Genomic DNA, 23,021 nt, shown 5'->3' on the forward strand with positions numbered 1-23,021 from the left:
CCTGGCAGGGCTGAGACTGCCGAGTGTTTCAGGCCTTCGGAGAAAAGGACAGTTGATTTCCACCGTGGAAGAAGTACGCCCTAGGACAAGAGGCACAGAAGCGAAGGGAACTTACTGGAGTTTTTGGATTATTTTCAGTATTTTGCTTTTAGCAAATATAGATGTTTAATATTCATATTGCATATTTTACAGCTTTGAGAGAGACATTTATGCATTTAATAGCTTTAGTTAACAGTTATTTCAGGCACCTGCTGTTCTAGCTTACATCATTTTGCTGTAAAGTAATTATAAGAGCTAACAGTTCTTTTATCCGATGATCTGCAGGCCAGGAATAAATACGGAGACATTTACAGCAGAATGACTGAGCTAAAGGACCCATACCCATGGGAGTTTCTCTGAAAGAAATCAGAAGCCCTTCAGCTCAGCATTAAGAGGTGGGGGATCCCAGCCTGGAGGGAGGATCCCAGTATTATCATCTAGCTGATGACTAGGTGAACAACTACGAGTTTCAAGTTTTCTTTTTTTCATCAGCAGTGGTCACCCAGTTCAGCAGGATTTTGCCTGGTTGGGCTGTGCCTGCTAGGCACCGTCACAGTGTAAACACCAGTGCAATTTAATTCAGATTGTCTGGTTTGGGACGGTCACGACCAAGCGCAGTGGCGCAAGCGCCCGTCCACCTGTCTGTCCGTATCCCTCAGCTTGCATCGCACTTGACTGAAAAAGGTCATCCAACTTCAGAGAGGCGTAAACACGTCCCTGCAGCCACGTGCAGATCATCATGAGTGACCATCGTCTTTTACGGGGATGCCGCAGCACCCCATGCTGACAGTCCTGGGGCTCGTTGTTCTGTGCTAATCACGCACTGATGTGTCTAAACACTGTCCAGAGCACTGCGGGCTGCCGGCTGCACGGGAGCCAGGCTTTGGTTGTTCCCCGGCTCAGAGAACAGTTTGCTTCCCTGGCATAGTGTGCTGATTTTCTCTTGGTCTACTTCATCCAGATGCTTGACTTCTAAATAATTTAGAAGTAGTTCTAGTAAAGAGCCATTAAGAGGAAGAAAGAAAGAGAAATCTTCTGGGAGAAACCTTGTTAGTAGCAAGTACTAACGTAATGAGATACTGGACAAAGAGAATATGTACCTCCACTGTCAGAACATGTTAGGAGTACACCTGGGTGTATTCGGCTGGATGGTATTGCTGTAATGAGGTAGAGGTCATCCAGATAAGCGTGTGAAGATGCTATCTGTGTTTAGATTTCATGTGATGCCTTTTGTAAACTTACTTTGTGCTGTCATCTGTGGATCGCTTCTTGGTAGGGAATTTACTTCAGTCAGTGTGCAAACACTCTGTTCTATATTTATCACTAATTGCCCAGAGATTGACACCTATAGCAATCAAGGTAGATCAGTTAACCTGAAAAAGAAGTAGCGGTAACTGGAGTCAAAAGAGGATCAGTCTCTTTCTTCATGGTAATTTTTTTAGGTGGTTAAAAATTCAAATAAGTGCTGTGTGCATGATGTGCACTGTTACAATGTCTGTGGACAGAACGAAGCATCTGTGTCTTCTCTTGCAGCTCAGATCTGTCTCTCCCTCTGTGATTGCCAAAACTGGGTCTGTGGGCCCAGGCTTTTATCTCCGGAGGGCAGGAGAAAGGCACGAGCATTAGTGATGTGGCCATGCGGTGCCTGGCAAACTTTGTGCTAGTTCCATAGCAGGCTTTCCTTTTTCTCTTCTTAGTTTTTAACATCTTTATTTCCCACACAGCTGGCCGGCCATGGCCATCATCCAGAGAGACCCATAAGTGATCCTGACCATTAACACTGTTAATTTACAGCCCAGTGTGGAGGAACAGCAGAAGAGATGGAAGGAGTGCTCCTGAGCCCAGGGTTCCCAGGAAATTATCCAAGCAACCTGGACTGCACATGGAGGATATTGCTGCCAGTGGGATTTGGTGAGACAGCTGGTTTTGGTTTGATGCTATCACAAGAGATGATGGGACCAACCCTGTTCAGTCAGTGCGTGGTCAGTGCTAGATGTGTTGCTTGCCAAGATGAGTTACAGAAACTCTGTTGTTTGACCTCAGGATCATGTTGTCCGTTAAAGATGCATTTATATGGTGCTATGAAATGATAAATGTTTTTTCAAAAGGTGATGATAGGTCGCCATGGAGTGTAATAGGTTGATACGGATTTGCGGGCACACCTCTGAATCAGCTGTAACATCCTCCCTTAGCGTGCTTCCATACTTCCCCGTCTTAACTACTCACGTTTGTAATAGCCTTAAAACATCACCAGCTGCAATCACCCTTTGTAAATGTAACAAGTGACCAAAGCTTGTGTGGGATTATATCCTGCCTCAGCTTGAGTTCATGCAGGCGTCAGCACATGCAAAATTAGGATCTCCCCAGCCCTTAGTAAGAGAGATGTTTGCACACCTCCAGCTCAGCTCGTCTCCAGGCCAGCCCCATCAGGGTGCCTGATTGCCAGGAGGCAGAAGTATTGCACACCTGGAAGAAGTGCTGACTCTCTGGGTTTCCTGAATTAGCTCTCCTCCTCCTGGTTTAGCTGCCGTGTGCTGCTGGGGAAAGGAAGCACCCGGCTCAGCCTGGCCTGCCATCTGAGCTGGCCGCGCTCAGTTTGGTGATCCGTGTAGCTCCGTGCTCGCCCTCCTCATTTCTCTGGTGTCAGGCGAAGGGAGAGGTGTGCACAGGAACTCCAGCAGCAGGAAACTACGGGTGTTAATAGCCTGAGCTTGTCTGAAACTGGCAGGACCCATGTACCTCCAGGCACCCTCTACCTCCAGCGCAGTAAATGTACTCCGGCTGATTGACCAGGCTATACTGGGCATCACTGGGTGAGTGGTGGTGATGTGCTAAGGCTTGGGTATAGCTTTAGAGGCAGACTGTTCATTTCTCCTCTCCAGGTGCTCACATCCAGTTCCTAAACTTCTCCACTGAGCCAAACCATGACTTTGTCGAAATCCGCAATGGGCCGTACGACACCAGTAACGTCATCGGGCGGTTCAGCGGCACCGAAATCCCAGGTTCCCTCCTGTCGACATCTCATGAAACCACTGTGTACTTCCACACTGACCACTCGCAGAACAAGCCAGGCTTCAAGCTGGAATACCAAGGTAAGGAGGCCACCGAACAAGCAGCAGTGAGACAATCCTGTCCCCGGGTGCTAATGGTGAGGGTGGGGGAGAGAGGGTGGGCGTCACAGTTGTTGCTATTCTGTGGAATTAATTCCATGAGGACTTAATCCAAATGAGTGGAAAGTTGTTACATGAAAGCCATGCTTAATCCTAATAACTGGGATCTGTTCACCCATACTTATGCCTACGGCAAATAACAAATGTTCCTAGAGTGCTTTCACTTGACAGTGAAATGCCTTTGAATTAATTCCAGCCAGATTCACTTAGATCTTGGCTCTGTCGACTGTCATGTGCAAAGAGAAGAGTCCTCAGCAGCCATAAGTTTGCTCTGGAATTTTGCAGCTGCTTTTCAGTCTCAGCTGAAGTCCAAACGCATCCTTGGCCGCAGCCTAGCCTTGTGCTGGGGCAGGCTGGCGGAGGGAGCCGGGTAAACAAGTAAATAGCCAAATAATATAACAACGGGGCTGGCATGGATACCTGGAGTAAAAGTAGAGAAATAAATTACTAAAACCAGAAGATGCCCTCGGTGCAGTTTTTGGAGATGGTGGGGGAATGGAGGTGCCTACCTTCTTGCCCAGCTTGCGTCCTCAGGCAGCTCCCCAGGTTTGAATGTGATGTCCTCTGAGCAGCAGCCGCCTCGGTGTCCGACGCCAGCAGAGCGAGGCCCTGGAAGTGCTCCTTCTCTTACTGGATTTGCTGCTCTGTGAAGGTGCTGGATTGGGGCTGCCTCTTGAAAGGGAACATGAACTTTTGGCTCTGCCTGATCCACAGCTCTACCTTGACGAGTGTCTTTGCAAAACCCTTTGGTCTCTTCTGCCCACCTCTCCTGGGCATATGGGAATATGAAGGGGCAAAGGCTGCCCAGGGCAGATCGTGTACTTTATGCTGAATACAATTAGGGTGGGCTTCGCTACGCAGCAGCTGGGAGAGAGATCTGAGGAGAGGGAAGGATGGAGGATGTGTCTCCAGCCATGTGATACAGCCAAGGACTGACAAAGGGCTGACTCCCCAGAAATAGCAATAAAAGCCACTACTCATACTTAATTGAAAACATTAATTTTGTCTTGGCTGTCCTGTTCATGCACCGTATAATTCATGCGCTACTGCACAATTTAGGCAGGAATGTGCTCTGCAAGGCATTCTGGGTAATCACATGGAAATTGCTATGCAAATTAGCTCTAGCAAGGCTGACCAATAATTTATAATGCCAGGTGGAACATGTTAACCAATTGACTTGTATTCATCGTCACAGTTGTCCATGTTTTGTTGAAAAACAAGGCAGATTTCCCGATTAGAAGTGAAGCGCGGGGTGACTGTGTGAGGACAGGCTGTGAGCCTCCGGCGGGCCAGGGCAGACCCCGGTCCTCGGGTCTGAGGCACCACAAAGCAGCAGCAAGACTTTCCCTCAGCCTTCATGCAGATGTGTGCATGGTTCATTAAAGTTTATCTCCTTCAGATAATTCATTGTATGAGGAGGAAGTAGCCAAGCAACATGGTGGGTGTACTGTTCCTGCTTTTGTGAGAAAATACAAAGTATGAAACGTTCCTCATTATTTTTTTTTCAGCCTACGAGCTGCAGGAATGCCCTGACCCTGAACCTTTTGCTAATGGCGTTGTAAGAGGAGCTGGTTACAACGTTGGCCAGTCCGTCTCTTTCGAGTGTCTGCCTGGCTACCAGCTGATCGGCCACCCCGTCCTGACCTGTCAGCACGGCACCAACAGGAACTGGGACCACCCATTGCCCAGGTGTGAAGGTATGGCTTTGGGGTCACCCTGAGAGCACCCAAACCAGCGTTTCTGGGGAGAGAAAAGGCTTCAGCTCTCTGTTCTTGGCCTCCTTTTGAGTCATCGTTTTGTAGTTGGGCTGAAAGTTTCTCTGGAAACAAAAGCATCCCTGGGGGCAGGCTGGGAACGTGCACTCTGAATAAAGCCTCAACCCCTGAGGTGTTGAAGCATGTTCTCGGTGAGTTGATGCTCAACATATTTCAGCCTAGTCAAAGCGAACATTTTGAACAGTTCAAAACCAAGGTGCGTCTTTTGAGATGATGTGTTTGAATCTCATGCTATGGGTGAGGACTGTCATTAGCTGTCAGTCTCACTGCTGATGCCAGTGGGATCTGCGCTTTCAGAATGAAGCAGTCCAGGGTGATTGTAATAATCATTCTCGTCTGCTTTATTTCTTCAGCAATGTTCAGCTTCCGTTGATTTAGCATTGGTAAATAAAAACAGTCCCTGGTAAAAGACCTTTAACTCTGGGTGCTCTTATTGTGGGAAGATTGTGTCCCTGTCTGGTCTCCTTAGTGTGGCAACGGTGGCATCTCCAAAATGACCCAGGTGGGAGTTCTTCGGTAACCCTGCACGGTCTCCTTTCTGAAGACCACGTACGCTCGGAGGACCCTGGAGGTTGAAGGAGTGGATCTATGTTCTAGGCATCGAAGCTCAAATGTCCAAATTCCCTCTTCAAGCCCCAGCAGGGCTGTTTCAGCCTTTCATGCTTTGGGCCACGGGACTGAGTTTTGTGTGGTTTACTTTAGAAGGTTTTCATATGAACCCTTAAGAAGTTCAAGACTGCTTATTGAAGATTTCCTACTGCATTTCCCAGGAGCACTGACCTTTATCCCAGCCTCTTTACAGCACTTGGTCTGCAAGAGCTGTGCACTGGGGAAAGAGAGGGAGAGGTGTATTTTTCCTCTTTTAAGTCCTAAGTCCTTGAACCCCAGAGAACACAAAGCATAAAGAACTGAATCCTCAGCTGCTCTTTCACTGACCCCAGCAATGCAACAGAGATCTGTGTTAGCTGAGAAACTGTCCAGTGCTCAGCTGGGTGCTGCTGGTGGGGGGGGGGCGGGGGGGGGTGGTAGCGGGATTATGTCCTTACCTGCCTCAGGCATCAGCTCTGCCAGCTACAACCATCCAGTTCTTCCTTCTTTATTGTGTTTTTTAAGTAGCTTGCTTGTTCTGCAGCACTTCGGATAGCACAGAGAGGTGGGGGTTAGGTACATTTTGGACCATTTGCTTTTTTTCCATGTGTGCACATCTGGTGGGCTGTTAGTGCTGTTAAAGTCAACACAGAACTCTCCTTTTCTAGCTTTCCTTAAATGGTCCATTTTTGCATAGCAGCAGGCAGTGAGGACTCGCTGCCGTAGGCTAACCACCTCACCTTTCCCATGCAGGTCACAGCTGAAAGCCCTTTTAATTAGAAGAGAAGCTGTAATTCTAAAATAAATGCACAGAAGCTGAGGTTTCCAGCACCGCTCTAGGGAGTTTTTCCAGTGATCAGCAGGCTGCCTGCTGCTTTGCAGGGCAGAGAGGAACTTGGCCCCCAAGGTTGCTTGGGTGTTTGTTTCAGAAAATGAGCGTATGGAGTTATATAAATACACATGCTTTTCTCAGCTTGACAGACCACGTGAGTAAGCAGAGCAGAACCAGGCAGGGAATATCTGGAGCTTGGGTCTAACCTCACATCTGGAGCATCAAGTCGGGGCCAGAGTGGTAGAAGTGTGTGGAGCTACTCCTGTACAAAAAAAGTGTTCAGCACTGAGCCTGAATTTACCAAGTTGTGTTGGGAGGGAGAGTGTGTTAGCCTAAGCCAAGGGTTGCGTTAGTGCAGCTACGTAGCTTCTGGAAGAGAGCTGGCTCAGGCAGATGACACTGTCTGCACTTACCCCTGTGCCTTCAGTTGTTGCAGGTTACCAGTAACACACTGCAGATGTTATCATCTTACTGAACTTCCATGCTAGGGAGGTCCAGAAGCTGATGCTTGCACACAGGACTTTCAGACCTAGGGACCTGCTGTGGCCCTCCTGCGTTGCCTTCAGCAGGATGTCATCTTGCTGTCCCTCTTCCTTGCTGCCCTGGCTGTTTCTAATTGCCTCTCTTTAGTTTGCAAGTTCATTTGGACCTGGAAGATAGCTAGTGCCATAGAACTGTCGTCTTGATTAATGAATTGGATGCTGCTGTCATACAAATCATCATTTCCCCCCTGCTCACATGGACTCTCTGAAAAGCCAGCTGCACGGTGGTTCTGGTCCAGGCCACGCTGTATGAACAAGCGGATGGATTTGCCCACTGGTGTGATCTCGTCAGAAGCTGTGTTTTCCATGCATGGGTGGAGACAGCTGGTAGAGCCCAAAGACTCTTACTAGGGCATAAGATAAGAGTTTATTTGCGCACCTGGCTATCACATCTGTACAAAACACCCTGACAGTCTCCTTTCAGCTCTGAAGCACTTAATGAATTTATTGTAATGGAATGAAGTTGAAAATGTTAAATGTAGTTGTGACAGATATGAATTATTCGAGGCAAGCTAGGCCAAGGTTTTGGGGCTGGATCCTCCAGAATGGCTGTCTTTTTATCAAAAAAAAAAAAAAAAGAAAAAAGGAAAGAAAAATGAGAAACAGAGGATCTTTAAGAGTTATTGGTTTGGGGGATATTTCTTCATTAGGTTTGTGTTTCTGTTTGATTATCTGCAGTGCCTTGTGGGGGGAACATCACCACCCAAAACGGTACAGTTTATTCTCCTGGCTTCCCCAACCAGTACCCTAATTCCCAGGACTGCACTTGGCTTCTCACTGTGCCGGTGGGATATGGAATCCATCTCAACTTCACCCTGCTGCAAACAGAGCCCTACAACGATTTCATCACTGTTTGGTGGGTACAGCAAAGGTGTGAGGACTGACTGGAGCTGCTACTGAGGCTCCATTTCAGAAAGATGCTCTTGCTGATAAATAGAGCGCCCGTTGCCGCGGTGCGTGGGTAGTGCTGTGTCTGGGAGTAGGAGGATCCTCTGGGGACACTGGGATGAGGATTTGGAGTTTTTTAAACTCTGGGTGCTTGAGAGGGCCTATAGATTGAGGACCACGTCCTATAAGGTGCCAGCAAAAATGCTATTCATGTTACGTTCTTGAAAAACGGAGGCATGGAGTGCAAGGTCAGTGAAGGGAATGATCAGTGATGACTAGGCTGCTCGTGACAAGTGATGGAGATGTCATCCTTTGGGTCTAGAGAGGAGTCTGCACAAGGACTCCTTAGCTTTCATGGTGCTTTTGCCTCGGTGTTGTGCAGCTCACAAGGAGTAGTCCCACCCTTGGCCATATAGCAGCACCTGTAAGACCTTCCAGGTCTGTCTTGCCATTAATTTCTGGGTTCATCAGCAGTTAAAAACAAAGCACGTCAGACCCCTGCGGTGCCTGGGATTAGCAGTCACTGTCCCACTGGTGTGCCACCATCACCGTGAGTGGGGGCTGAGCTGCCGGGGGGGTGCAGACCGGCGTCCCAGCTGCGGCGGGAGGGAGTTCGGCGGCAGAGCCCTGCTCGTCCCGCTGGCGCCTTTCATCAGCCTGTCCCTTCCCCTCCAAAATGCTCTGCTGAATGGAATAAGGAAAGGTCTCTTGGGAAGCCTAAGGGGCTTTACAGAGGAGACTTTATGAATGGTAAACAGGGTCTTTATCTCAAGCTGAATTTGGTCAAAATGAATCTTGTTCAGACTTACATAATACGAATTGCCTTTCACTTCTGATTTCTCTGACAGACATTTTCTGGAGTTCTTTTTTTTTTTTTTTTTCCTTTTTCACTTTATGTATGGCTACCTGTCTATGGATAGAGGCTGAATGAAGAAAAAGCCATTGGTAAATCATTTACATTTACCAATGCCCTCTCTCGGTTTTTCTTTTGCAGTCAGAGATGGGCAGCCCTACAATCCAAGCTGATCTCCCAGACTGCAGAGGCAGTGCTAGGGTGGCGTTAGGAGCTGGCTCTGACTCCCAGCTGCCTTTTTAATAGCAGCAACTGGGAACTGTGACCTCTGATGTAAAATGGGCACAACTCTGCTGCGGTTAATGAAGCAGCACTGATTTCTCATGTACTGAGGGCTTCACCCCAGGAGCCTTACAGGCTGGGACTGTGGGGGGAAAAAAAAAAAGGAAAAAAATTAAAAAACAGGATTTCCTATCTGGAGAAGGGAAGAGAAATGGCATGTTCTCAACGTCAGTCAGCCAAGGGAGCACCCATAGCTGAACTGGCTAAAGGGCTTGTGGCCAAATTCTTGAGCTTGTACCACTCAAGCAATATCTGACTTTCAAAATATCTCGATGTCTGCTGTGCAAACAGGGAGTGAAACTCCTTTGGAAAACTGTCCCTAGTTCTTCAAGTTCTGAGGTTAAAGATGATGTTCATATTTGTAATTGTCTGCCGGGTGAGCACTGTGCTGCCAGAGGAGATTATCCTGGTTATAGTGGAGCAGGGAGGGGGACTGGGGGTGCAGGTCAGCCGCCCAGGGAGCTGCTGAAACTGTAATACAGATGTGGAGGAGGGAGGACAAGGAAGCAAGAGCATGGAGGAGTTCCTGTGCCTGCGGTGTAGAAGGTTGGTTGTTGCCTAGGATTAAAGACATATAATAATCCTCTCTTCTTGTGTTCCTGATATTTGATTTCAGGGATGGTCCACAGCAAACAGCCCCACAGCTTGGTGTGTTCACTGGCAACTCTGCTAAGAAATCAGCCCAAAGCTCTTCCAATCAGGTCCTGATGAAATTCCACAGTGATGCAGCCAACGGAGGGATTTTTGCCATTTATTTCTATGGTCTGTACCACTTACTGAGCAACACATGCTTTATACCTGCCTGCGGGACGCGGAGGGGCGTGGATCAGTTGTGGCTTGTGGGGAGGACTAGTTCTGGGGCAGGTGTGAAAAAATACACTTCTGCCTGAAGTCTTGCACAAAGGGCCCAGTTTTCGCAGGTTTGAGATTGAAGGTCTCTTACACAATCGAGTGCTGGCAAGTGGTCACACAGTCTGTGCAGATGTGGAAATCCATCTGTAACGTGATAATTCAAGCACAGATCAAGTGCCTTCAAACTAACAGCCATGCCAACCCTACGCCTCTCTCAAGGTGATGCCTGTAAATATCATCCTCTCCGTGGCAGATCCCATTATGGATAGCTCGGCTTTGTTTACCTAAAACTCTCCTTCCCTGCGGTGTTGGCTGGATGCGGTATTGTCTTTCCAATGCTATGCTAAACCAGCTGGGTCATCTTGGTGTCCCATTTTAAATGGCAGCTATGTTCCAGCTGAGAGGTGACTTCATTTCCCTGGGGAGGAAAAGGATTCCCGTAAATTCACAAATTACTTGGGGATTCTTTGGTGTGAGTGCAGCTCATGCTAGAGAGATGTTGGGTATTACATTGTAATGAGAGCATTTGCTTTCCACCACTAAACAAGAGCCCAACTTTGAATTGGATTAGCTAACAAGTTCCTATGGCAGTACTGGGATTTTGGAAAGTGCAAATGGAGACCTCCTCTTGCTTCCGTAATTTGCTGTCAACAAAGTCTTACATGGATTACATGATGAATCTGTGCAGAATGTCTTAGCTTACATACAGTTCCGAAAGGCAAGTGTTATACGCATAGGCTGAATTTAAAGCATGTTTGCTAGGCTTAGGAGGGAATTGGTTTACTGCTGCAAAACACTGTAAGATTTATATTACCAGACAATGGTGCGTATATAACAGTTATGCAAAAAATTATGGTTTAGGCAGTTTGGCTCAGAAGCGAGCAGTATGTAAACACTGCTGCAGTTCAGCAAATGCTTCCTTTCGTAATATGAATTAGATGCTATTACTGCTATAGTTAGAGCCCATCAGCATGTGTTGCTGCTCTCTGATCTTGATAGCACTTTATACTGAGGGTTCTTCAGCTTATGGTTTGTGTGGGGTATAAAGCCGCTCGCAGGCATGGGAGGGCTGGGGCTGGTCGGTGTTGGGGCAGGCCAGCGGTCGTTTATAAGCTGTTAACCAGCTGGGCATCCAGCAACTGCTGGGTCTTTTATTCAAGTGTCATTTACTGGCTTATTGCTCCCTTTGTACGTGGGGCTTCAGTATAAAGCCTGACCCCAAAGGTGTAAGTGGTTGAGGTGGGATTCTTCCCTCTTTCCCAGGCTCCCGTTCCGCGTGCGGGGCCTTGCACACCGAGAAAGGGGGAAGTTTTCACCCCGGGCTCAGGCGGTGCGGTCAGTTAAATTTTCGGCATCGCCCTTTGGGGTGTAACCGCAGGAAATGCAGTTTGCTCGGGATCTACAGCAATGTATATTTTCATTTTTGCGCCTGCATGCTGGCAGATCTGGGACATAGGAGATGTCCTCCTTCAGCTTTAAATTGTCTTTTGCTGTACAGTGATGATCAGCAGCGTGTCAGAGAACCATTGCCCTTTTAAACGCCTGCAAAGAAATGTTTCCTTAGGGTGGAGGAAGGGAAACAAAAGAATGATTCGTAGAGCTTAAAGATTCAATAGCATCCCTTGAAAAATGATGATGTTGCACCTATTATTAAACGGGTTAGTTCAGGTGCCAGCACGAACTGATGTGTGAGCATGATGGGAAAGGGTTTTATGGCACAGTAACTCACGGGGGTCCCAGTGTGGTTTCAAGGACGGGACTCTGTTTTGTCCTGGTGAGAACAAATGGACGTGCTGTTGAAAGGAGCTTTACCATATGCTGTATCACCCATATGCTGAAGCCATCTTAATCACACCTCTGTACTGAAATATGGCCCATTAAGGAGAGGAGATTAATGCTGTAAATGCTGGGTTATCTTTCCACTTCAATAGATGCTGTCAAGCACTTTTTAAATAGCATTTAATTTAAATTTTTGTTACGGTTTCCTTTCATTCTTCCCCCACTGTCAAACATCTGTTTAAAAGATTGCAAATAAGTGTGTTCCCTCCTGGGATGGCTCTTTGCTGTGTAGCAGAAGGGTCCCCACCCGCTGCCTCCCGTCTCCCGCTCCTCTCCCATCCCACGTGCAGGCTCTCCCGGCTCCTTTGCTCATCCATTCTCTGCGCTGCTGTGGTGGATTGCAAAGAAGGGGCTGACTGTCCAAATTACAGAGCTGGCTCCTTTGACCCTCCTGGGTTGAGTTTAGCTCACTGTAGTAGCGTGTGTTTGGTTTTTTCCTCCCCCTTGCACACGTGGGATGCATAAGCCCATCCCTCACGTTAACCAGGAGTGGCTGCGTTCCCTCCAGCCTGTTCTTCAGACCTCCAAACATCATGTTTTTCCAGACACCTTTTGGGAAAGCATTATCCTGCCCCGGGTTAGTGGGTAAGGAAATTGGGGTTAGACGACGGGGCATCTTCTGTACGTGTGTATTTAAGCATCGTCATAAGCCTCATTAAGGTTGCTGCCAGGACTGCCAGCCTTGCCGTGATGTGAAGAGTTCGACATCGTGGAGTTAGTAAGAATTAATATTCAATGGCAACTTGAGCTCCAGTATCTTAAATTAAAGGGCTGATATAAATTTCAGAGGAAGTTATGCTTGTCCAGGGTCAGGTGCAGAGGGAGCAAAGATGCAGAGAAGTGCTGAGCAAATAGCAGAAAATGTCTTTCATTAATATTCATTTAGTTCCCAGTACCATATTTTCAATTTAACCGTGTTCACAGCTCTTGTGTGTTTATTTTCATAAGCAGCACAGTGCTCAAGCCTTATGCACCCACATGCTTGTAAGGAGTGCGTTTGTTTTGCTCAGTGTTAGCTCATCTTTAATTTTTGGTGGAAATTTTGCTATTTGCAGTGTATTTGGGCAGGTGCATGAGCCATAAGGAATTGTTTCTGCTTCTCAACTGGATTTCTTCTTCCCGTTTAGCCACATGGTACCCCTGAAAAAAATCCTAATTGGGTAAAAAGTACAAGGTCGGCCCTGTTCTGCCTTCTGTGGGGCACTGGCATCAGCTTTGCATAGGTTACTTTGTGAACTGCAAGCTACGTATAGGATTTGCAGTTGAAAAATTAGCATTCCTGGAATTATTTGCAGAAGAAATCAATGAATAATTCCAAGTTAAAAATAAATCAGTGAGTTTTGCAGTCTCTGTTCAAGGACAGGCGGTAAGGATGAAATTCTCTGAATAATTATTGTAATCTACTCGGTGCTGGAGCGGTCTGAGATTGTCCCTCTTCTGTGATTGACCTAATTCCACTGAGGTCACCAAGATCTTCTCTCTCGGTATCCCAGAAGGTGCCTCTAACGTTGCCTCACGCCAGTGCCCGTCGGTCATCGTTCAGTGTTCATCCAATTGGACTAACGCTGACCGGGCACCTGCATCTCCACAGACTGACAAAAATCTGTTTCCTAGTAGGTGTGAGAAACTGGAGAAAGCTGCTTTGGGGCACAAATACCTGGAGCCGTCTCTGTAGGGTTTGGGGGGGGGAAAGGGCTGGCTGGGCTTTTGCCAATTCCTTGTGGAGGGGGAGGATTTCCTCTGATGTCTGTTGTGCTTAGCACCGAGATGGCCGTGGCTGCCTTCACCCTCAGCTTAACTTCTGCTACTCTGCCTTTGCTCTTTCAGCCTACCAGCTCTTCAGATGTCAGCCTCCGACCATCGTTCCCAATGCAGAAATCATCACCGAGAACGAAGAATTTAACATAGGTAGCCGCTCCCAATCCTCTTAGCCCTCCTTCCCCCCTCGCCAGCTGCTGGGAATGCCCGCAGGAAGACACACACGTGTTGTCACCCCATATCTGGGGTTTCAGGAGACCTCTTCACGCGTGTAGTTGTGCGTGTGGCGTGGGGAGCTGTGTGTGACCCTGCTCAACACCCGACATTCACACGGAGTCAAATTGATCGGATTGTCTCGAGGCTTTTCCTCTCTACTAGTACAGAAGAAGTGGTTTGGCTTTTGTGAAAGCCCTGAGCTTGTTTGGAAACATTCAGAAGTCTTTGCTACAATAAATAGTTTTCAGGTGTTTCAAACAAAGCATTGTGTGAAAGCCATTATTCTTGTTTTGAGACCCTTTCACACATACTGACTGTGCTTTTTGTATTTTTTCCTGCTATTCACGGTTACATCCACGTTTTTAAGTGTGTCTGCAACCAGTGAAGTAGCTGTGATTTTTTTTTTTTTTTTTTTTATTAAAGCAGCTTTTCTCGCTGTCTGCTCTCTTTGAGGGAAGTCTCCACCTGAAATAGCTTGCACAAATCATAATAGTCTCAGGGCCATGACAGCAGTTTATCCCAACCAAGACTCCAGCATGCCTTTCTATGCCTGTTATTTCTGCACAGTCATATGCCAGAGCTCGATGGCAGAGGCGCGGTCGAGAGGTCTCTGCGCCCCACGGAACCCTCTTCCCAGGCCACAGTTCAGCCTTAATGACTTGATCCTTCTCTTGAGTCAAGATGTTTTCTCTTTCTCTGTAGGTGACGTGGTGAGGTACAGATGCCTTCCCGGCTTTACCCTGATTGGAAACGAAATCCTGACCTGCAAACTAGGCACTCATCTCCAGTTTGAAGGACCTCCACCCACGTGTGAAGGTAATGCTGGCGGTGCCCAAAGCTCCCCTACCCAGAGACTGCCGCAAAACGGGGGGGCTTGTGAAGGGAGCGAGCAAGCGGGATGGCAGTTGGAGGAGGTTTCCTAGCACATACTGCATCTTTGGGGTTAATTCTCAGATCTCCAGGGTCCCGGTAGTGCAAAACCACCCGTCAGGACCTTGTGAGGAGGGTAGCGAGACACCTCTGTGCAGGGAAAGGCTGTTCTCCCGACCCGCCTCGCAGCCTGTCCCGGGACTGTGCACCTTGGCTAGGCTCAAGCAACAACCAGCAAATAACGGTGAGAGATTTGCTGGGTAACTTACTGCAACAGCTCTCTGATAAATGATAGGGAAAGTTCCTCCACCCCCTGCTGTGACTCCAGGGAATTTGCAGGGTTTCTGCACCGTCCGGGGGGGTTTGCCTCACATCAGGTACCCCTGAACTGCACCCCAAGCCCTGGGTTCAGGAAGGCACTTTAAGCTTGTGGTTGCTGAACAGAGACTGAGCGGAGTTCTGACACACCGTGTGTCTGACTGCATTCGCGAAGTCATTAAAACAGTCACCCGAATGTCCTTACCCTGGGCGGGGGGAGGAATTCTGCGCTGACAGTTTGCTGGTGATACATGAACAGCCAAAGGAAGAGCAGGCTGCAGCGAAGTGAGCTCCTCCGGCGAGGCAATCCTGCGAGGAACAGCTTCTCTATTAGTGCCACAGGACGTATTACATGGGAGAAAAATGAAAGCCCCAAGCACGCTGCGTTGTACACCTTGCTGCTGTGCAGGAGGGATCCCAAAGATGTTTCCATGTTACTTTATTTATCCTCTGGATTCCTGCTGGTACTTCACTTCACTCCAGCCGTGATTATTTCATCTCCTTCATTCCCTCCTGTCTGAACATTTTTACCATATAATGGGATATTTTTCTATGGCTTTATTCTCTCTGAAATAGCATGAACTGAAGGAGAGAAAGGGAGGTCATTCAATTATTTACTGATGGTTGTTAGCCTGGGGGTAAAGGGACTGCTTAAATTACATCTGGCCACCAATTTATAGAGGTCAAAAAATCACTGATGGGATTAAGGATTTGGAAAGAATACACTGTTCTTTCTGGATAGTTCTGGCTGTTTTCTATTAATACAAGTACAGCGTTTGCACTGGCTTTTAGTGACAATTATGGATAAATAAAGATCCCTTTCTTTTTATGCTTTTTGCTTGCTTTGTGCGTTTGCCTGCTCTTCTGGGGTGTTTTTGCTGGCCTTTTTATTTAGCGCTTTTAGCTGGATTCACTATTTCCAGAAGCTGAATGGGGTGTAGTGATTAGAGAAAGGAATGGGAGTTCATATGTCCTAGTTAACAACTCCGTGGGTGGCCTGGGATAAGCCTGTGGTTCCACACCTTGTTCTAACCCAGCTAATAAGGTTTCTAGGGATTCCCGGGAAGTGTTTTGTAACTTGAGAATAGTTACTTGGTCGTAATGCCGTTCATTTTGAAAGAGATGTGAAATGATGCAAAGACAGTTGAAATTGTTTGTTTGTATTGTTGCTTTTTGCCCCTTCCTTTAAATTTGGCAGTTGCTTGCATTTGTGGAAGTGCAGCGGGCTTCATTCTGGAGCCTGCATCGGGGTCTGGGGATTCTCTGGGAGCCCCAAGGGTCAAGGTGTGCAGTGGATGTACGCAGGTGGGAGTTGTGCTCTATCTTGACCTAGCTCGTCAAGACAGACCTTCTTGGCCGTAGTATCTTGTGTTTCCTTCCTTCCTTCCTCTGCAAAATAGGAGAATTCATTTTCTGTTGTCTCTCCTTCACATTCCCTGCAGTGCACTGTCCGATGAACGAGGTTATGACCGACTCCACCGGTGTGATCCTCAGCCAGAGCTTCCTGGGGAGTTACCCTCACTTTCAGACCTGTTCTTGGGTGGTGAAGGTAGAGCCTGGGTATAACATCTCCCTCACCATCGAGTACTTCCTGAGCGAGAAGCAGTATGATGAGTTTGAAATCTTTGATGGTAAGAGATTCACCAGTTTCACTTGCTTAGCAACTGAGGGGGAAGGAAAGAAATGGCAGAGTTTTGTTAGTTGTTAATCTCTGCTCCCAGAGCAGCCTGGGGAGAGCTTTCCACCACTACGCCTATAACCTTCTGCTGGACTTAAAGGAAGGTCCTCCTAAGACTCATTGATTCGCTGGATAAGAAGATATCAATGATTTGATTTTTGGATGGATCTAAAGTATTTTTCCAAGGGGCAGGAGTTAGCAAGCTCCTGGGAGAAATGGTAGCAGAGGTTGCTGGGAAGGGATGAGTTGAGAAGGTGGGACTTCTCATCCCTGAAGCCCGTGCAGGCCAGATTTTTGGGGCCCATGGGCTCTCGTGAACCGAGGGGGGGGTCTGTCAATATTCACAATGAGGCAGCTTTGTAACCAAACGCGGAGGACAAGTGCTCTGCTGATGCTCCTGTGGTGGCCCATCGGGACTTGAGCCGAAGGCATCCTGCCTGGAGCAAAATCCTGGTCTTACTGTGATCAGCTGGGCTTTATTTGCCGTTGGTTTCCCGGGAGCCAGGTGGCCGCACTGGGACTGGTGTTCACAAAAAACCCCCGAGCATGAGCTGCCATCCCTGGACTCATGGTGAAAGCTCCCGTGCTAGTTCCACAATATGCCTGTTCCTTCTGCAGAAACACACCCTGGCACATAAGGCCCACGAGTGACTTTGTGCGTCAGCCCTGACTTCTCCTCATTCCCTCCATCCTTACAGGTCCCTCTGGCCAGAGTCCACTGCTCCTGTCGCTGAGTGGGAACTACTCTGCCCCTCTGACCGTCACCAGCAGTGGGAACAAAGTCTATCTCCGTTGGTCCTCTGATCATGCCTACAACAGAAAAGGCTTCAAAATCCGCTACTCTGGTAAGCACACAGCAGAGGCTGGATGCCTCTGCCAAGAACGTGGCCATCTCTTCAGCTGAGGATCGCCACAAAATTGCTGCAGAGGGGCATAGGCCGGCTGTGTCGGCAGAAGCTGCCAAGGCCCGGGAAGGTGCACAAAGCTGGCCTTATTCTGAGCTGGTGAGGCTGGGGAGGGCAGGTTTATTTCCAGCAGAAACCTTGAAGCTTTGGCTGGTTTCTCAGCCACTCTTAAGAATCAGAACCAGAAGGTGAACCATAGATGCCGTGGCTCTGGCTGAACGAAACCCATCCCATGCAATTCACAGTGAAGCTTTCTGTGTTACTAAAATCACTCTGTCCTTGGAACGAGGCCATTTTGAGATGTTTGAAGATGAACATCGCAAAACATAAGAACTTGTGTTAGGGGCTGCTTGGTGTGTGAGGCACAACTTGCATGTGCCTGATAGTGAAACAGCGTTTGCAGTGACCTGTTCAAAATGCATTGTGCTCCTGCCCAGGCGTTCTGCCGCTGCTCTCGCAGGAGCAGGGCTGGGCGGTCTTGGTTGCTCATTCAGCACAAAACCGCTGCTGGATACTGAATGTTTGCTGAGAACTCCTTAAAATTAATTACTGTGTTTTGGAACTTAGCAAATCTTTATTAATGGAAGTTATAAAACTGCATTGAGAACTTGCCGGGATGTCATAAATAAATAATGACTTTACTCAGTAAATGAATGAAGTAGTATTTAATTATCAGAAATTAGTCTTTATTTTTAGAGCCGAGTGAAACTCGGATAGTAGCCCTGCACTTTTTCCCCCTTTAACTTTGTATTTCTCCATCACAAGTTCTCTGTTTCTTGTACAGCCTTAGGTTATGGTAAGCACAGTGTAATTTCTGAGAACAGGAAGGGAGTTTGTCTTGGTACTGCTCATCCAGTGATTGATTTATTTGCTTCTGCCCTTCTCTCCAGCTCCTTACTGTAGCCTCCCGCAACCGCCAGCCCACGGGCTGATTCTCAGCCAGACGGGTCTGCACCCTGGCAGCACGGTCCGCTTTGGCTGTGATACAGGCTACCGTCTCGTTGGCCACAGCACCACCACCTGCGCCCAGCACCCTCAGGGCTACTTCCACTGGAACGAAGCGATCCCTCTGTGCCAAGGTGAGAGCAGGCAAACGTATCGTTACGAGGATCCGGGAGTCCTAGGAAGGACTGAGGAAAACGTGGTAAAAATAAAAACCTATTGTAATTCTCCCAGTTCCCTATTGAGAACAGGCTTGGAGCTGCAGGTGGGCAGCAAGGGGTGCTCCTCTTATATCCAAGTCCCTGAGAACAGATGAGCAAGGAGGGAAGGGAGTAACTGTTCAGGATGGAGGAGATAAAAAGCATCTGTCTAAAGGCTACCGCCATAGAAGTGTTTGAACTCTCAGTAAAGGCACAGCCAAGCCTTGGTTAAGGATGGGAGAAGCTATTGCTTGGAAGAATCTAGAAGGGCTGGCAGGAGCACGGGTCCCGGTGGCTTTTAGTGACTGGAATTTCCTTTGGTATTTCTGGAAGTGCCCTCTTAGGTCTGCACGTGTCAACGGGGGATGAGAAATTTCTTGGGATTCAGATGGTGCCCAGTTTCTTTTGGCTTCATGTAAGATTTAGACATGTAGTTGTTCTTTCCACATTTCCTCCTAATTAACCATAATCTTTATGACATATCCTACTTAGCACAGGGCTCCTTCCAGGCGTGGAAGGGGAGCGGAGGGGAGGACAGGGCAGTGTGCCCCAGGGGGCTTTGCTTTTGCGCTGTTTTGTCTCCCTCACTGTGTTCACTTTCTGATTGCACCTTTTTCTCAACCCACCAATCATCCCTGTTCCTTTGTGTTGATAAAATGCCCATCTTTATTCTGATGAAGCCTTTCAGTGCCTTTGAACATTCATCCATGTTCCAAGGGGACTGAGCACTGGGGATTAATATTGCATTGACTTCCCTGGAAACTAGCCAGAGAACAGAGACAGCATAGGCAAAATCTCATTGCGGTGTCTGCGTTGTTGTCCAGTCCAAGCCATAAGGAAAAGCAGGATTTAGTGTGAGAGGTACCAAAAGCCTTGAAAAAATCCTTTCTGTGCTCCTGCATCACTTAGTCTCTTTGGAAATTGCACAGGGGTGCAAGCAGTCCTGCCTCTAAAGGGTGGTTCTGTGCTGTGGGTGCTTATATCCATTTGGAGCCCTCTCAAGGCTGTATTTATTTAAAGGTGAGATGAAAGCAGTAAACCAAGACCCTGCCAGCCAGTCCCGTTGACAAGGGGGAGCTGGGAAACCGGGCACAAGCTCAGATAGTGATTTAGCCTCCACGATAACATGGATGGGGCAAACACCGAGAGCTGGAATGAGCAGATGAACCGCAGCAGGACCGGCAGGCGCGAGGGGCTGTCATGGCAACTGTGCCTCCCGAATCCTTAGCCCAGCGTAAGGCATTTCTCTGATGTATTGCGTCTTTTTTGAGGAAAATCACGTAATCAAGAATAGGTACAAATGCTGCTAATTCTTTACTGCCCTGGTGTGCTGGAATGTCACCTGAGCCTCGTGTTCAGCTCCAAAATCTGTATTTCCTTCCAAGAGGTATAATGGTGTGTGGGGAATGGATTTTAAACACGGAGGCGGGGAGGAGACAGAGGATGTGTGGGGAGGTTGGGAGAGGATGTACTTGGATGAAGTGTCACCTGACAGCAATGATTCAAAGCAGAAACGAGTCCTCGAACACAGTTCCCAGGCCACCAGGGAGGGAGTCAGAGCCAGCCCATCCGTGGCTTGTCACTACCCAGCCTGGAAACACGGCGGGGGGCTCCCGCGGTATTGCTGAGCGCCCCGGGTCTGGGGTGTGGAAGAGGATTTCCCATGGGAGCCGCATGAGAAGCACTAAACTCACCCCACGCTGTTCTCATTCAGCTCACCCCACACTGTTCTCATTCAGCTGAACGCGTGACATGTCAGGACCATCACGGGAACAACCCGTGATGCCACTCCATGGCAGTCGCCAACAGAGAAAGAATTTGGGGGCCCGTTCATAGCATTTTAGGTAGGCTCCTGCTCCGATTTCCCCTTTGGAGGGGTGTATGTCTCCCCACCGATCACACAGAGAGCAGCTTGGTCAGGATCTTGGTGCTGGATATCCCTCTGGTAGAGCCTGTCTCTCTCCAGCGAGGAGGAGAGCTTGCTGGTCACGTTAGTTCCTGAGGTTGAAATAGCCCCTTTGGGAAAGTCACCTCCTCTCTCTGTTTCTCCTTATTTACATCAGGAATCTTAATACTGGCCCATGGCTATCAAGTGCCTTGAGATGGATGCAGGAGGTGAGTGAGTGGCAGCGAGCCGGAGCTGTAGGAGAATTCATGGCGGAGCAGCTCCCTCCCCTGGCCTCGAGCGGCTGATAGCCAGGGCTGGCTCCGCTCTTCTTGCCTGCTTCAGCTACATAAAATCCAACATACTTTTTTTTTTTTCCCCTCCACATTGCTCTCAAAGCCAACTGGCAACCTTTTGTTTTGGGCTGTGCTCAAACGTCTCATTCTTTCTGGTGGCCAGGACCGCATGGCAGAGGTTTGGGAACTCGATCCATAACACTGCATAAATTGCTCACACAATCAGCTGTGTCAGGAGGAGGGGAACTGGGGTGCCCGTAAACACATGGTCTAGTTAACAAATGACATTTCCCATAGCTCCTTTCTGCCAGCACATAATCCTCTTCCCCTTCCCGATCCCCTCTGAATAATCTTTACTACGTGCTCTGTCCTAGCTGACATTTATGGAAGCAGCAGAGAATATTCTGCAGTGAACAATCTTGCGTTGGCACAATGGGGGAGAACACAAGATGATCTAATATGCCTTTTCTGTCTCTGCTGCCTATTTTTAAGCTGCTTTGTTTTTGGAATCCCAGCTGCAGATTTGCTTTCATAGTCTCTGTCCCTTTTCCTAGCACATCATCTTCCTGCAGACGGAGCTTTTGTACCTCTGAACTCCCATAAGTGCTCCTTCTCCTTTTTCCCCGCACCACGCTCTCCATGGGTCTCTCCAAGCCAAATGCTGGTTTGCTTTCCCCTGGAACACCTACTCTCTTTCATCACCTCTGATTCTGGTGAATTGCAGTGCCCACGATTTGAGCCTCAGAAATGCTCTTTGGAGCAGGTGGCAAGTTTATTGCCACCCCAAAAATCAAGCTTCTCTGCTTTGTGCAGGGCTCTGTAAATAAGAACTTGCTAATACCGCGTTCTGCTCAAGGATGCTGGATTTGCAGGGGAGGAAGGATCCTGCCATCGGGTGCAGGGCACCAGAGCCCGCTCGGTGCAGCAGAGGTCATGGCCCAAATCGGCTCTCCTTGTCTGGTTCTTCATGTTGTAGCCTGACCATCTGCAGGTGAAGAGGGTTACATTTTTTTATTCGTTTTGGTGGCTCAATGAACTTTCTAGTTACCTGCATCTGGCCCAGAAGTGCTGTATTGTTGCTAACATTGGGGCAAGGCTTATGCAATGGAAAGACTCTAAATGGTCGAACAGACCCCTTGAGAGGCAGAAGGAGGGAGCTTGCTGGGAGGCAGGACTAGGCAGCGGTAAGTCGTCCTTCCCTTGTGCGGAGAAACGAAGGCAAGCGGCAGCTCAGCCTCGCTGACCTGGAGCGCGGCCGGCCCTGGTCTCTGCGCTCCTGGTGTCCCTCCCAGTCAGAAACTCTGTGCCTCAGTTTCCTGGTGGCAAATAGAGGTGGTGAGTTTTGGCGAAGCATCAGGCTGCAGAAGAGGGTTGAACAAAGAAGGGAGAAGGCTTTGCTGGGGGCGGTGGCAAGGGAGAGGGTCGGCTTTCTCACCGGCCTCTTTGGCTGGATGCAACATCAGAAAGTAGTCATAAGGAAACTGCCAGGTGGAAGTGAAAGGGTAGGACTTTCCAGGGCCCCTCTTCTTCTGCCTCGGAATGAAATTGGTATTCAGCGTGGCTGCTTGTCTAGACACCCAGCCTTGTAGAGAGATTCACCAAGCTCCTTAGCTCGATGAAGTGACATACGTGTGATTATCATTTCAACCAGGGATATGTCTGATCGTGCTAATACGAGCCTGCTGAATTACTCACACCTATTAGCAACACCAGCACCTGCAAGGTGCTGTGTAATTGTGCTCCAGGCTGGGGCTCTGGCCGACTCATGTAGCAGTAGCGGGATAAAAGCATCTTGGACCTTGAGTGGTAGAAAGTTCCAGTGGTTGTGCTGGTGCTGTACACAATAAGTTTGGTCTCTCCTTTTCAGTGCTCAGTGGGGTCCATGTCACCAGAAGGTGACTTTTCTAAGGTTGCTGATTTTTGAGCCCTCATTTGTGTGCAGAGGGAATAACAGGAAGGTGAATGTGTGTTGAAGTATCAGCATGTGGCTCAGGAGACATAGGCTCAGCCACCAGTTCATGCATTAGCTGAGTGGGAGCAGCTCGGGCTACTCCAGGAAGGAATGGATTTCCTTTAGAGCATTTTTAAAATGCGGACAATTGTTTGGGTTAGGTGTTGGCCTCCAAATCAGTGCTTGCTAGCAGGCTCTGCTGATCTCGGAGCCCCGCAGAGGCTGTCGGCAGCCCCGCTGGCTCCTGGTCTCGCAACGACGGCTTTACGGGTCCCAGGCTATTCTTCCCCCCTTGTCATCCTGTGCCCCTCCAGACGGTGGGCAGTGCATCTCCAGCCCGAG

The 23,021-nt window shown here is 48.5% G+C and overlaps 1 protein-coding gene across 1 annotated transcript in view; it reads left to right on the forward strand.

Moving 5' to 3' along the window:
• The window catches only part of CSMD2 (CUB and Sushi multiple domains 2), a 304,852-nt gene that overhangs the window by 246,364 nt on the left and 35,467 nt on the right, over nt 1-23,021 (forward strand). Inside the window, exons 40-49 of the mRNA XM_059830635.1 lie at nt 1,834-1,950; nt 2,922-3,131; nt 4,718-4,906; nt 7,625-7,802; nt 9,586-9,731; nt 13,488-13,568; nt 14,337-14,450; nt 16,265-16,453; nt 17,199-17,345; nt 18,296-18,484. Coding sequence (XP_059686618.1) covers nt 1,834-1,950; nt 2,922-3,131; nt 4,718-4,906; nt 7,625-7,802; nt 9,586-9,731; nt 13,488-13,568; nt 14,337-14,450; nt 16,265-16,453; nt 17,199-17,345; nt 18,296-18,484 — 1,560 coding nt within the window. The remainder of the gene's footprint in view (nt 1-1,833; nt 1,951-2,921; nt 3,132-4,717; nt 4,907-7,624; nt 7,803-9,585; nt 9,732-13,487; nt 13,569-14,336; nt 14,451-16,264; nt 16,454-17,198; nt 17,346-18,295; nt 18,485-23,021) is intronic.

This window comes from Gavia stellata, chromosome 29 (assembly GCF_030936135.1).
Source record: "Gavia stellata isolate bGavSte3 chromosome 29, bGavSte3.hap2, whole genome shotgun sequence".
NCBI classification, from domain to species: Eukaryota; Metazoa; Chordata; class Aves; order Gaviiformes; family Gaviidae; genus Gavia; species Gavia stellata.